Source organism: Meles meles, chromosome 15, assembly GCF_922984935.1.
Source record: "Meles meles chromosome 15, mMelMel3.1 paternal haplotype, whole genome shotgun sequence".
Classification (NCBI taxonomy): Eukaryota; Metazoa; Chordata; class Mammalia; order Carnivora; family Mustelidae; genus Meles; species Meles meles.
The window spans coordinates 67,754,525-67,770,667 of NC_060080.1; the positions used below are offsets into that span (position 1 = coordinate 67,754,525).

A 16,143-nucleotide genomic window follows, 5' to 3' on the forward strand; every position below is an offset into this window, starting at 1 on the left:
AGTGGGAGGGATCTGCACATGACTAAGAATTATGCTTTGCTAGTTGCTTTCTTTTTCTCTACTAAAGATTTTGTTACCCTGTTCAGAATAAAGGCAATGGGACTGATCCCATTTGTTATGTGGACGTTATCAAGACACAATCTTCTTCATATTAAAGAATTATGGACCTTCAAAGGTGAACACTTTGCTCCCTACAGCCTGGAAGACTGGACCCTACTGGAACCAAAATAAATGTTCAAATTAATTTCTAACCACATGATATTTAAATGATTTTTTTCAGTCATTTTCAAAAACAAGCAAAATAAAATCAATAAATAATCACACTAGGCTAAATATTTAAGAAGAAAAAAAGGAGTTGAGAAGTATGGGGAAAAGTCTGCTTACAAAAATTAAACTTAGGGGCACTTGGTTGGCTCAGTCAGTAGAGCATGCAACTTGATCTATGTTTGAGCCCCACGTTGGGTGTAGAGGTTACTTAAAAATAAAATCTTTAAAAACAAAAAAACAAACCAAAAAAACCTAAAAATTAAATTTAAAGGTACATATCACAATAATTTTACCCTAGGTTCTCACACAAGACACACTTCAAAAAAAAAAAACAAAAAACAAAAACAAAACAAAATGCAATAAATGACAAGATCCTGGGATTGAGCCCTGCATCGGGCTCAATGCCTAGCAGAGAGCCTGTTTCCTCCTCTCTCTCTCTGCCTACTTGTGATCTCTGTTTGCCAAATAAATTAATAAAATCTTAAAAAACAAAACAAAACAAAAACTACCTTCAGGGCAGCCATCTTGGTCTTGGGAATAAGCCTCCTTTATTTTTTGAGTTTGTTTAGCTTGACCCAAAACTCTCAAAGAGGATGAGGTAGTAAGACCTGCATGCTTGGGGAACCAAGAGCAGAGACAAAACTCACTACAGATGAGATGGGGCCTCGCCAACTTTTATAGGATTCTGCTCTTGAACAGAGGGGCAGGGAGGGAGGAAACACTGTTTTCACCCAGGGTCAAGAGGCAGTTCTGTTGGTTGGCTAGTAACAGGGCAGCCCCTTGCCTGTGGTCGGAGGTGTGTCGGTCGGTCTGTATACAGACCCGTGGGGCTGTCGAGTTACCAGGTGGAGCTCAAGTTAAAAATAAGGCTTTCTGGCAGTCCTGCCAACCAGCGGCGTCATAGTTTCCCAGTGATATCACTACAGATGTGGGGCTCTATCCCTAGGTGTCACCGTTTGGCTCAGTCCCACTACCACCTACGGAACTACATATGCTCTGGTACAATTTAGCACCTATTTTCAAACCAAGACCAGACAAAACCTGTTGGGTCAGTTACAGGGACTGCTTTAAGGTTCATAAACAAAAGTCACATCCGAGACAGCCACAACAGCTCTGGGAAACAGAATGGGGACAGAATTTTCAGTGTAGGCTGGCAATTTCCCTGCCCAAAAAGACACAATGAACTGATCAGAAGCTCTATGTTTCCAAGGAGATGACAAAACACCAGCCTCTCCCTCCACCCCCAAAATTAAAAGTATGCAAGGAAGAAGGCAAAAAACACCAGAGACTACTGAATTCAATTCTTGCCACCTTGTAACGGCAGCTCAGATTTTCCAGAGAACCTGTAAGAAACAGATTTAAAATTATTCCATGACCTCGTGGGAGAGAGATTCATCTTGGAGCCAGTGCCCGAGTCTGGCCCTTCAATTTCCAGCACTGGGCCCTGTTTAACAGGGGACACCAGCCAAGATCTTTCAGACCAAGGGTAGTAACTTCACAAATTACCAGAACGAGGCCGTTTAATTACAGTTCAAGAACATCACCTAGACTCACAACGGTACACAGGAGCTTTTTCCAACACGCTCATCTCACTTATGAAGATTATCCTTCTCAAAAACATCAATCATTAACTGCAAAATTCATCAGGAAGAAGCCCACACTTGATTTTGCAAAAACATTCTCTGACGTATGGTGCAAGTCACTTAGAAACAGTCCCACTTACCAGCCTCTCTCCGGAGAGGACTTCCAGCAGCTTGATGAGCATCCGTCCATCTCGAAGGTCAGTGTAGAGGTCTGTGATCCGGCAGGACACTCGGGCCAGGTGGGAATTGACCCACTTGGTGAAGGTCTTCTTCTGCACGGCTTCGCGTTCATCTGCAAGCAGAAGAGAGCTCCCTTTACCATCAGCTATAGCACGGCGGCAGCAGCTATGTGCTAGCTGGGTCACAAGACCCCAAAGGAAGAACAGGAAAACTAAACTCTAATGAGACCTCAACTTAGCTACTCTTAAGCATGATCTACTCTTCAGGAATATTGTAACCACACAACCCTTGAACACATCCAAGCCCCTAGACGTACCATCAGTAGCATATCCTTGCTTTCATTCATTTCATTTTCTTTGCTCTCTGATGAAGAGGCCAGAGGATACAGTAGGATCACAGGGGGGGCCTGTGTAGCCCTGCCCAGCAGCCTAATGTTTGGTAAAGTTTCTAATGTATACGCTGCATCTATGATCAGTCCTCCAAAAGGCATGTGTTAGAGAAGTACACAGTATATGGAGGGATGCGGGGTAGAAAAGCTAAGGAGACTGTAGGAAATTGCTTCCCTCTTGTACAAAAGATCAGAAGATGGATTCACTCATGATCTCGATTTGTTTCCCCCCCACCCAAGATTTTATTTATTTATTTGCCAGAGACACAGCGAGAACAGGGAACATCAGCGGAGAGAATGGGAGAGGGAGAAGCAGGCTTCCCACCAAGCAGGGAGCCTGATGCAGGGCTCTATCCCAGAACCCCGGGATCACGACCCAAGCCTAAGGCAGATGCTTAACAACGAGACACCGAGGCGCCCCATGACCTCAATTTGTAATGACACTCTTACTTGCCAAGTCCCATGCCCCCATGAACAACAGAGAAAGTGGCAGGCAACACAGTGAGATGCAAAGAGATCCGGCTGGGCACTGGGAGAGCAGAGCCTGGGCCCAAGGTTTTGCCAAAAATGTGCTGAAATCCTGGGTTCAGGGTTCCCTTCCATAAGATGGGTGGATAGCTGTGATCTCCAAACTTTAACCATTCACTGAAAAGGCAACTGATAGCTTATGGTCTAAAGTACGGTAGTAGAATAATGAAGTCATCTAGGAATCAGTAGTTTTTCAAGCATCAGTGATCAAGTTCTGTCCAATTCAAAGCCTAAAACTCTAGACACACCTGCCCAGAACTGGCCTTTCACATCCGTACAAAGAGGCTTCCTAACTTCTTGCCTCTGAAGGATGTTCTAAATGCAGGCTGCCGAAACCTTCAACAGGGAAACACAGAATGTGCCCTGTACTCATTCGTACTCACTGTTTCCTACAGATATACCCTTTGTCAGCTATTCACCCCACTTCTGGTTCTTCAGCATGAATGCGTGCCTTAAAGACCCTTCAAGATCTATTCCTCCCAGTGTTAAGCCCAAACCCACCCAAATGCGTATGCATTAACTACAAAAAAGAAAGCAGATCCCCAAAATGTTTTATGTGTTTCACCACTACTGGGTGACAACTCAAAAGCAACCTTTGCTTACAGGCATGTACTAGTGGCCCAGAGGTGCCAGGCTCCCAGGCGGGCCAGGGCATCGTGGGAGGTCTCTCCTGGAAGGCTCCCAGCTACCCCAGCACAGGGAGGGAGTCAGGCAGAGCCCACAGCAGGTGAGCCTGGACTGTGGAGAGCTTGGCAGGTGAGACAGCTGGCCACCTGCTGCGGTAAGCTTAGCCTTTCTCTAAATGAACAGTCTGTCCAGAGGAAAAGAGGGCCTTCCCCTGGGACAAAGGCCAACCCAAAACAGACAAAGGATCAGAAAGGGCAGGACTGAGGAAATGAGAAATAGGTAGTAAGGGGCACAGTGTGGATGAAAAAGGAGCTGTACCAGTAACATCATGAGAAGTCACAGAGAGACGATCACATGCATTATTAATCACACAATCATCATGATGGACGGCGACTTCATGACACTGACACAAGGAGATGCATTTTTGGGCTGAAAGTTGGGTGTTTTGAAAGAGGAGGTCCAGAACACAATACGAAGATATTAAGCTTCTCCTAAGTACACTTCACAGATGGCAAGTAACTCCTGGTTCAGATGTATTTAGGGTCAACTAATTTTTTTTAAATACATTTTATGTGCTACACTAGAGTTAGAAATGTCTTTAATAAAGCCCTTGATGGGGTGCCTGGGTGGCTCAGTGGGTTAAAGCCTCTGCCTTCGGCTCAGGTCATGATCCCAAGGTCCTGGGATCGAGCCCCACATCGGGCTCTCTGCTCAGCGGGGAGCCTGCTTCCTCCTCTCTCTCTCTGCCTGCCTCTCTGCCTGCTTGTGATCTCTGTCTATCAAATAAATAAATAAATAAAATCTTTTAAAAAAAAAATAAAAAAAAAATAAAGCCCTTGATGGGTATCGAGGCTTTTATTAAAGGGTCTGGGCTCAAAGTCAGTACCACACCCAGCCTATCAAGGAACAAGATCAAAACGAAAATCTGCTTGGATTATGGTATTTCTAAATAAACAAGCACAAAAGGTGTTCCTCAGCCAACTGTCACTCCTTTGGGTGAATCTCACATTATAGAAACACTCCTGGCTTCTTCTAGGTTCTGAATCAACAGGCTCCTTTATGAGGGGATTCCAGCGATTTGCTTCCAAAGACCGTCAGTGCATTCCCCCAGCACCCAGTTCTGAGAGTTACAGCCCAGCCCTGACTCTCCTCCCCCAGGAGGAGGCAGAGAGGCCACTGGTAGAGCAGAGCACTGAGGGGAAATAAAACTGTTCCACACAGCCTGAGGATCTGTGTAAAGAGGGCTCCTCAGGTCCCCAGAAACTCCAGGAAGAAGGGAGAGAAGAACCTGAACAAAAATAAAAGGAGAGCAACAAGAGCTTGCTTTCTTGTCCTTACTCCTGCTTTCTTTTATGTTCCCTACACAGCCTATGAGCAGGCCCCAGGTCATGTAAGCGTGCCAGAGAAGTCACATAAGACCTAAGTTCTTCCATCTCACACCACGCACTGGAAAAGGCAAGGAAGATTCCATCCAAGGACTGGACCAGACTGGACCAGAACCAACTCTCTCATGGCACACTAGGGGCAGGAAATGGGCTCAGCAGTGACACACAAAGTCCAGTCAGCTTAGTGTGTCCTCTTACAATGGATGGCTTGGTGTAAAACAAACATTTCTGAGGCCTGAGCCAGGGAAAGGGAGAGAAAAAAAATCTACCCAGCAGCCTAGCTGAGGATGAGGCGGCATGTCCTTGGGGACTCTGTCCTTTGTTCCACCCTTCCTGGGAAGGCACAATGACATCACCCCTGCACTCATAACCAGACGCCTGCCTGAGAAGGAGCAGGAGGCCGTTGGCACAGACGATGGAAGACAGTCCAAAGGCATGTTTCCAAGCCCGAGCTGCTGTCACTGTGCCAGAATTGTGCAAGGAAGTGGTGGGAGGAGCCAAGAAAGGAGAGCCCACTTCCAGTTCTGCCAGGATGAGGCAAACCTGATTAACAAGAAATAGGAGCCCTTACAAACTCCATACTGACTTGGTGACTTATTTATTTATTTTAAGAGTTTATTTATTTATTTGACAGAGATCACAAGTAGGCAGAGAGACAGGCAGAGAGAGAGAGAGGGGAGGAAGCAGGCTCCTTGCTGAGCAGAGAGCCGGATGCGGGGCTCAATCCCAGGACCCTGGGACCATGACCTGAGCCGAAGGCAGAGGCTTTAACCCACTGAGCCACACAGGCGCCCCTGATTTGGTTATTTAGACCAGTGGTTCTCACCTCCCCTTAGGACATGTAGCAGTCTGGTGACACTGACTATCGTGCCTGGGGGGATGGGTGCTACACTGGCATCTAGTGGGTAGAGGCCAGGGATCTGGTAAACATCCTACAGTGCACGGACAGTCCCCACAAGAATTATCCAGCTCAAAATGTCAGTGGTGCCCAGGCTGGGAAATCCTGGTATAGACATTCTGGCTTCCACCAAAAGAACTGGCATCCGTAGTGTCTCAAACTGCACTTCCCAGAGAGACACAGAGACATGCGCGAGTTGGGGGTGTTGTTCATTCATTACTCTCTTAGCTCACATCTAAGGCTTTGGGATCCTGATGGTCTACATGCTGGCCGCGGCAGAAAAAATCTCTGTACCTTCAACCCCACTCATCCCACAAAGCACTTATTACTTCTTTGCAAGAAAGAACAGTAGCAGCTGCCAATGCCTCAGCCTCCAGGACAACTACAGGCGTAGGAGGCTCTCTGGCCCAGTATGGTAGTGGGCATTTCTGCCCCTTGGGCCAAGTCATGCTCCCAAGAAGTTGACATGGTTGAGCCTGACCCTGGAGCAGGTTCCCTGTTCCTCCCTCCCTCAACCACCACAGCCCTGCCCATAACCTGGGAAGTGCTGCCTTCCAGGAACAGGCACCTCCACGGTCCTGGTAAGCACCTCTCAGCTGTGCCAGTCCATGCCCCTCCCCCTCCACACTGTATTCATTTATAGACTGACCTAAGGTCCCTCTAGCCCTGGATGAGGAGGTGAAGCACAAAGCACTGGCGTGTTGTAAATGCTCACTAAATCAGCTCCTTCTACTCTGGGCCAGCAGAGCGGCGTTCTCCGTTCAAACCAGCTGAGATCCAGGATCCCGGAGCCACATGCTCACAGGGTGGAACAAGGCTCTAGAAGTCCTCTAAAACAACACTCTTTCAAAAGCAAAAACATCCCGGGGCCCCTGGGTGGCTCAGCGGGTTAAAGCCTCTGCTTTCGGCTCAGGCCATGATCCCAGGGTCCTGGGATCGAGCCCCACATCTGGCTCTCTGCTCAGCGGGGAGCCTGCTTCCCTTCCTCTCTCCCTGGCTGCCTCTCTGCCTACCTGTGATCTCTGTCAAATAAATAAATAAAATCTTAAAAAAAAAAAAAAAAAAAAAAAGCAAAAACATCCCTGCTACTGTACCTGGGCCGGCTATTTAAAAATCCCAGAAAGGGGGAAACTATGTGTGTGGACATGGCCGTAGGTTGTTAACAGTCTTACTAAAAGAAAACAGCTTGTTCGTTCTTTCTTAAGATAACAATGTCATCACCGAGACTTACTATGTCCTAGGTAGGTATCTATGCGCTTTATAGTCCCCACAGCTACTTCCACTGGCAGAATTAGTAACTTTGCAGGCAGGCTGGCTCCAAAGCCTGGGTTCTCAACCACGATGCAATAATGCCCCCTAGCATGGCATTAAAACACAAAACCCAACAGGTATCCATGATACGAGATCTAGAATCACCCACCACCTCTCCATCCGAACCGAAGTACTTATTTTGTGAAAGGGTCTGCTCCATCACTAGGTAACTCCAACTACTGGACAGTGTCTCTGTCCAGTCTAGATATGTCTCTATGGCCCAGCAAGGCTCACTCCACCTACAGAGTCACAGAGAATATGGATCTCCCCACTCCTCCACATGAGGGCCTTCAGGTTCAAAAGTTCCTCACTGACCCCTCTTCACAATGAGTGGTACAGTGTGGTACAGTGTGGTAGGCAGAGTAGAAACCAAGATGTTACTTGAGGACACAACTGCCCAATGGAAGGCAGGAGCTGAGGCACCCACAGTGCTAGCAGCCCAGAGACAGTAACATGGGGAAGCAGGTGAAGGGCAGAAGGAACCAGTGGGAGGGGGCCCGGGAGTCTATGTGTCAGTGCAGGAGTGGGAGTCAGGAAAGACTAAAGCTACTCTCAAAATTAGCTTCCAAGACCCACTAATTCTACCAAAATGTCCTCAGAACCCCGAAAACCTAGGAACCAGGAGTGGCTCCAGGTGTTAAGATCCCTCCAGCTAATTCTTTGGCACCACAGGCTTAGAGAAAAATTAGCCAGGCACCTGGAAAGTGAGAACCACTGAGCAGCAGAAGAGAAAACCCAACCTTGAGTGAGTGGCAAAAAGCTGTGAATATACTCTCCATCTTCATCCCCTTCAAAGCACATAACTGACTGCTGTGCTTTTGAGGGAATGACCATCATCAATACCGGAAAACTAATGCTTCAACATGTATTTACTCTGGAAAATCCGCTGTAATTGGAAAAATGAACACCATGTTAGCGTAAGTTAAGCTAAAGGAGATAGAAATAGCGTTGATGAACAGAAGGGCATTGTGCGATGGAAATGATTGTATCGCATCTCTTGGCAACACCGCATGCACAGAGTGCTAAACACAACCACGTTCACCATATGCCACAATTCTGGCTATGAAAGGGAATGGGAGCCAGGGGCGAAGAAAGGCCCGAAGGCATGGAACATTTCTGGATGGAAAATAAAGGAAACACAGAAACAGGAACTGACAAATGACCCCTCAAAGACTAGATTTATACCTGGCTGCAGAGAGAAGATCTTTCTTCTACTTTTCAAATAGTCTGAACCTGCTGGTATAACCCAAGAATATTTTCTTACCAGGATCCTCTTCAATTATGCTAAAACAGTGGTGGCCTATCTTAAGGAAAAGGTGGCAATGTGCAATTTTTCTCTGGATAGACTGATAGCTACGGTAGGTGTAGATGTGGGTTCACAGTAGGAACTGAGAAATGAGGATGGAAGCTGAGAAGAAATCAAAAGGAGGCGATGGAGCAAGCGTCCCATGAACACAGCCCCATGAATGGCTGAATTATTTAAATGGACAGTATTATAGCTGTCTGGTAAGAGCTAATCTGAAGTTGAGAGTGTTAATAAGCTCGAGTATTTACAAAGCACCTACTATATGTAGAACTCTATGTCTAAGTCAAGGTCCCCCGCCCTCAATAAACTAGTTAGTCTAGCTGGGGAAACAAAATGGAAAGCCAAAAATAACAAAAGATATTACAAAATAATACAGGATCAGCTACCAGGACAATCATTTCAAGATGTATTTCTGGGTGTTTGGAAGAAAAAGCTCACTATAATTAGGATGGTTTCAGGTCCCATCTTTCAACAATTACTGAAGTTCCTCACGCCTTTCTCATTCTTACCCATCTTTTATTTTTTTTAATTAATTAATTAATTAATTAATTAAAGTAGTCTCTACACCCAACAGGGGGCTGGAACTCAGGACTCTGAGGTCAAGAGTCACATGCCCTACTAACTGGACCAGCCCCAGGCACCCCTCATTTTTACCCATCTTGAGCATACTGTTGTAGTCACCTTCCCCAAACAGTGGTTTCTCAAAGTCACACCACTGTACCAAAAAAACCTTCAACGGCTTCCAGCCATCCACAAGAGAGTCCAAAATGCAGAGATGAGAATTCAAGGGTCCAGAGCAGCCTCTGCAGAGGAGACACACTTTCCTCTGGGATCCCCCAACACAGCCACAGGTCTTATGTTATGTTCCAAATTCTCCCACACACTTTTCTTTGTTTATACCATTCCCTGAACCTGGAAGGCCCTTCCCTCTCTCTTATCTTTCCTTGAGACCCCAGGCCAAGATCAGCCCTTCAACAAGCCCTCATTTGATGGGATGTGATGTTTTTATCACGTATCCTTACGCTTCTTCTCAACTAGCCTGTAATTGCCCCCAGGAAAAAGGACTCAATTTTACATCTGTGTAGTGCCTCACCATATATATGCCTGGCAGAGTGAGTACACTAACAAACATCTGCTGAATGAACCAGCAACCTTGCAATGCCCAACAAACAGGCGCTCAATAAAGCCTGCTGCTACTGGTGGTCCTGCTGAAATTACTGAGGAAATAAATTTCAAATCACAAAGATGGGGCCTAAGAAGTTAAATGTTATCACTGTACAGCAACGAAAACTCTTTCATAACTGAACTGCTTCTTGCAATTGTTTCTCAAGGTCTGATAAATGATAATAATGCAATTTTGTGGTATGGTCTTTCAGAATAAAAGGGGTCCAAAGCTATCCTGAAAAGTTTGAAGTGTTTATTTTTCATTTTGTTTTGTTTTGTGGCAATTGCCATCACAAACGTATACAGCAGAATGAGGCAGCAAAATACATAAGGGTGTAATTATAACATTATCTTAACATGACCAAATTGGACAATAGTCACAAGACTTAATTTATACTAATTTTAACAATTTATGCATTAAAGCTCAATTCTTGAGTTGTTTAAAAAAAAAAAAAAAGGAATCCTAATTCAAAACAAAAGACTACAGCAGGGTGGAGTTCCCATATGTGCCTTGGCTTGAAAAAATAAATCATTTCCCATGAGCAACATGCAAAACACACAGAGCAGGAAACCGGAAACAGGCAACTGGCTGTATTGATAATAGAGAATCAAACTGTTATCTTGAGGCAGCAAAAGGAAGGAAACTAATCTTTTGACTAAAGGCCTCCCTGTGAAGGGTTAGTCTGCGTGCAGGCGGGCCTTTAATTTATGTTTGCTAATCTGTATATAAATAGAACTTCAGTTAAAATATTTTTCCTAACAGTTTAACCTGCTTCACGGACAAAACACATGTAAACATCTGTTCTAAATGCATGTGCGGCAAATATGCAATTCTCTGCTAACACTTAACAGTCTGATATGCAGACTACAGAACAACTGTGAACTCTCTATAACCTCGCACCTACAATTTACATCAGTGGAACAGGCCCTGCTCACGGCGTATAGCAGGTCTTTCTTTTGCGTAGCCCAGCCCAATTCTGTCAACTGGAAACTAAGGCATTGCAGAGGGAGACTCACAATAACGAGCTGAGAAAGAAGGCTGATTCCCAGGGGTCCTGCCTCCCAGTCATGGTCATTGCTTCAAGGTGAGCCCCTTAAAGTCACAATCCACAAAAAGTCAAGACTGGAGGAGGCTAAGGTGATGGATGGTAGGCGTGAACTCTGAAAGCAAATGGCCAGAATACCACTGGCTCTTTTCAACAAGAGCAAAGCGGAGAACTAAGGTGAAGTAAGTAGTGTAAAATGCCAAAACCAGGAAGGAAAATTAAATGCCTTTAAAAAAGAGAAAAATTTCACTTATATGTGTAAATTAAAAAACAAAACAAAAAGCAGACACAGACCCATCAACAGAGAGAACAAAGTGATGGTTGCTGGAGGGAGGGATGAGCAAATGGGTGAAGAGGCGTGGGAGAGTCAGGCTTCCAGCTATGGAATGAGTAAGTCAAGGAAATAAACTGCACAGCACAGGGGATATAGTCAATGGTACTCTAACAGCGCTGTATGGTGGCAGGTGGTAGCAACACCTGGGTGAGCAAAGCATAACCTACAGAGTTGTCGAATCACTGTGTGTCAACTATACACAGAGGAATAAAAATAATAAATAAATAAAACCAAATTTATCAAATCACTCTAATTTGTGGGGAAATTCACACCTTGATAAGAGTTATTAGATTAACTTGGAAATGTATGTTTCATATTTATTTTAAAATATTAAAAAGGCTCCACAGGAAAAAAATATAAGTAAATGATAAAAGGAAATGATCGGTTCCAGTGCAAAACAATCCATCAGTGAAGCTTATTTTAAAAAAGAATGTTATTTAATTTTACTAAAAATCTGACCTGTACATAATTTTCCAGGAAGGCAACTATTAAGTAATACTGAATTTTATTATACTGTCTAAAAAATTACTGTCAGTACCCTGATTCACATTGGTGATTCCAAAGGAATTACTACAGCTGTTACAGTAGCAACAATAACATATTAAATTTATTGAGCCCATGTGCCAGAACCTCTGCTTTAAATCTATTGATTTATTTAGAACCACTGTTATTAGATATATTTATTATTATTCCAAGCTCACAGCTGAAGAAACAGAGGCATCCTGTGCCAAAGGTTACACAGTCATTAATGATTATAACCAAGAGGTTTCAGAAGCCTTGGGCAATGGGATTATAATGGATTGAGTAACAATACCTCATTTATTTGACACCAATAACAGATTCCCCCCCACACACAATATTTAAAATAAATGCAACTTAATCCTTGGAAGTTTGTAATATCTAACTGTGTTTTGATAAAGATGTTTCTGAAGTTTGTTACACATGTCTTAATCAACAAAATATGATAGAGGAGCCTGGGTGGCTCAGTTGGTTAGGTGGCTGACTTCAGCTCAGGTCATGAGCTTGGGGCTCTGGGACCCAGCCCTGTGTCAGGCTCCTTGCTCAGGCGGGAGTCTGCTTTTCTCTTTCCCTCTGCCCCACCCCTATCTCAAATAAATAAAATCTTTAAAAAACACAAAAACCCAACAACCAAATATGATAAAGGTTAAAAAAAAAAAAAAAAAAAAAAAAAGGACATCTCAAGAAATATCCAGAAACCATTCACTAAATTTATCTGCAAATGGGAGGCACACTTCAAAGTTCCTTCACAGGCAAGAAGCACTATCATGAAGCTGACATTCCAAGTAGGAAAGAGCCTGAAGCTGCAGCCAGACTGCAGGACCAGACCAAGGATGGGTCAGGACCAAGGATGAGGTCAGTCCTATATGGCTCCCCGAAGCCGGTGGATGCTGGGTCATCATTAGGGTCATCATTAACTTCACCTGGTTCATTAAAACGTCAGTGCTAACTAGATGAGGCACAGAAAGAATCTGGTGACTTGCCTGAGGGTATGTGGGTAGCAACCGCACTTCCAGGATCAGAACCCTCATCTGTGTGAGCCCTGAAGAATCCCAAAGCTCCTCCTCACACCACCATCCCACACTGCCTGAGGAAAAGAATGTATTACCCTCCCAAAACAATACCCAATCACTCAGGTCAACTCCTTTGTGACTGAAAAGATCAATTTAAACTAGGAAAGAGCAAACTCTGGCCTATAGCCAGTTTTTGTACAGCCTAGGGACTAGAATGTTTTTTCTTATTGGGGGTGGGGGGTGTACTGAAGGAGAAATGAGGAGATATGCTAAAGACCCTATGTGGCCTGCAAAGGCTAACAGAGTTACGACCTGGCCCTTGAAGTTTCATCAGTTCCTGGTTTAAACATTTTTAGAGTATCATTAGTCCTGGACCCCCTTGTTGGTTTCCATTTGCAAATAAAATCAGCTTAGCAAATATGCATTGAAGACTTGCTAAGAACAAGATACTGCATCGGGGACCATTTGAATTTCTACTATTAAACATGCCCGCACGTCAGATCAGCCAGGCGGTGAACTCCGGGCCCTCTCCCCTCCCTAGCCTCGGAGTTTTCTCACTGAAACAACAGGATTGAAAGTGCTATCCCAGCAGTCAGGAGGGAACAACACAGTGGACGACGCAGGCCAGAACTCAAGGCTGCACTTTAATGTTCGGAAGATCAGGGTAAGTCAGGAGGCTTGAGACCAGGTTTCCCAACTTCCTATTTCCCGTGTGCACAAGCTTCAGGTCCTTGGTTCTTATCCTGATATAAACTTTATTCGCCATCACCTCTCCACCCCCAATTCTCCCTGGAAGGAAGCTAAAAAATATGAAGTCCCAGGTAGGTAAGGGTAATTTGTACTATCCTCAAAAGGTGGGAAAAGCTTGGAACTAAACAGACCCCACATCTTTAAGTAGCCAACTTATATGAGAGAATGCTAACATTAATACAGACTAGGACAGGATTTTTTAAAGGACAGTAACCATAACGGGTACACTAAAACTTTATAAAGGTAATTTCATTGCCATATATGGGGGGAGGGGATTACCTTTACTTAGCAACAATTAAAGAAGCAGTAAATAATATATCTTATCCAGGTCATCATGTGGCACACAAATTCACTGGTGAAAATAAAATCCCTTCATTTTCAAGGCTTAAGGTAGGTTTTTATTACAGGAGCCTTGGGAGTAAGCAGGGGTAGTGAGAATTAGAATTTATTCCGTTTCTTCTTTCATGCAATGCACACAAAGGGTTGCCATACTATTCTGAGGACAATGCAGCTGGTTTGAGCCAGTGTATTAAAAATCAAACAGTGTGCACCCTGGCCTGTGCTTATGATATTCTCTCTCCTCCAGTTTTCCAGATTTCTTAGGGTCAACAATGCAAGGAGAAAAACAGAATTCTCTTTCGTACCCTAGAGTTACATTACTGTAAGAAATTCAAGATTCAAAAGGATACTCCTGTACCTCAAAGCTTTCAGAAAGGCTGATGCTGCCACCAGGCTATCGCACCAGTTCTAGCCATTCAGAATAGTTTCTGATAGCTGTCCTATTTGAGGAAGATGTCCAACTTACCTCTAATTCACTATTCCAAAGAGCTGAAGTCTAAGAAACTCTTTTTTATAAAATGAGAGATATACAAAGATAAGGCGGACAAAGACCTAAAGGTCACCACAAAGTAGTCTGTTTTTCATGGATGAAACAGTGCTTACTAACATGATCATTTCCGAAATGAATCAGTTGTGGAAATGCCCTTCTAAAATAATCTATCATGGAAGTCCTCCCAATAGTTATATCGTAAATTTAATCTGCAAAGGATTACCATTCGAGACAAAGAATGTTACAGTGATGCCAAGTTATCACTTAGAACTAGAATTAGGACAAGGTTCCAATTAACGGGAAATTATATTTAAAAACAAATAAATGTAAACCAAAAGAATTTAGAAACTGGCTTCTGTCCTAAAGACCATTACCATTTTGTCACCTAAACCCCTCTGGCAGCGACCATGACTCCCTATAGAAACTATCAGGGTTGAAATGGAAGACTGAGAAGTTAAATAAGATTGTTTCAACTTCCAGGCCAAACTCCAAAATTACAACTGTAATATGCAAGTAAGCCCAAAGTTTCATGTGTTTGGAGGAGAAGACGTCCAAATTATAGTTGCGTTATCAGAAATAGATAATGGTTGTGACAAGATTTTTTTTTTTAACACATAAGCTGTAAAGATAACTCACTTCCTGGACTGAACTAAAGAATTTTTGAGTTTAACACTATTTTCTAAGTGATAGCCCAGTGCATCAAACCAAAATTTTCACTGCTCCTTGAGTGTTCTTCATTCAGGAAGTAATTTACTGAATGATAAGCTCTGACCCAATCCTTGGTTATGTATTTGAACTCAGCCAACTATTTCACTGCCTACAAAATGATTCCGTGTAGAACAGCACATGTTCTACACTAGTACCCAACATTTAGCCACACAGCTCTCCTCTCATTTTTGTTTCCTCTTGGGTTAATCTATTAACCAGTGAACAACCATTTATTAAGTAACTGGTCTGAAGACACTGGGAAAGGTGCCGGACGGCAGTCAGAGCCTCTTCCAAAACGGCAAGAAATTTTCAATTCCATGAGAATTCACAGCATCCGATAACTGATGCCCACACTCAACCACCATTTAGTCACTTTTAAGCTCTATTAAAATGAAAAAGAGAAAGTTATCACTCACAGGGTCAAACCCTGAAAAACAATTCTGGTAACTTCCTTTGTGGCTTTACTCAACCTCACACACAGAATGGTTACACAAGATTTCTTATAAAGCCAAATATTACAGAGTTTTGGCAGGCAGATCCCTTAAGTACACAATGTACATTCCCTTGTTTTAATAAAGAAGGACAAAAAACTGGAGAAGAACAGACTTTGGACTCAGTCCCTATGATGACCTAGTCAACAGTGTGGGTGGCACCAAGGGCTCCCTCACCCTAATCAAAGGAGGGCAGTGCAGTTTATATTAGTTTGGTTTTTGGTTTTTTTTTAATCAAAACCTATTCTTCATTGACAGGAACACTAATCAAAGCTTTAAGTGCAGTTTCATTAAGACAGTGCCCCAAGGGTGACATAGACCATACTGAATCTTCCTAGCTTACAGCTAGTTATCTACCTTAATTCTTTTATGTGAAAAAACCAACAAATGGGGAGGAGCAGGGGTTATAAACAGGGAGCCAGGTTCTTCTGCTGTTCTGTTTGCTGTGGAAACATAAACCTGTTGCACAGTATTGCTTAACTTAAATGCAAATCCCTTCCCACAACACAGAAAGTCTATCTTTACAATATCCCTGAATGTGCTCCCACATGCAGGACCCCCACCCTCAGGACCCTCCCATCCCCATAAGCAAGGCTTTATCTCCCACCCCACAGAGTACGGTCCTTGTAACAGGTGTGGGGACCCGGCTGTTTGTAGCACTGCCAGTCTGTGGAGGTAATGGGGAGGGTAAAGCAACCCTGCCACAGGAGAAGTATTTCTGCTGTTACCTAGATACACCCGGAAAGCCGAATGCTATGGCTGATTTGTTCTTCAGGGACATTTTATTGCTTAATGAAGACTTTTTCGTTGTTTCTC

At 43.8% G+C, this 16,143-nt stretch overlaps 1 protein-coding gene across 4 annotated transcripts in view; it reads right to left on the minus strand.

Moving 5' to 3' along the window:
• SPTBN1 (spectrin beta, non-erythrocytic 1) overlaps nucleotides 1–16,143 on the minus strand; it is a 197,665-nt gene that overhangs the window by 69,465 nt on the left and 112,057 nt on the right. For all 4 annotated transcript variants that reach the window (XM_045979662.1, XM_045979663.1, XM_045979664.1 and 1 more), the window contains one exon: nucleotides 1,991–2,142. In XM_045979662.1, coding sequence (XP_045835618.1) covers nucleotides 1,991–2,142 — 152 coding nt within the window. The remainder of the gene's footprint in view (nucleotides 1–1,990; nucleotides 2,143–16,143) is intronic.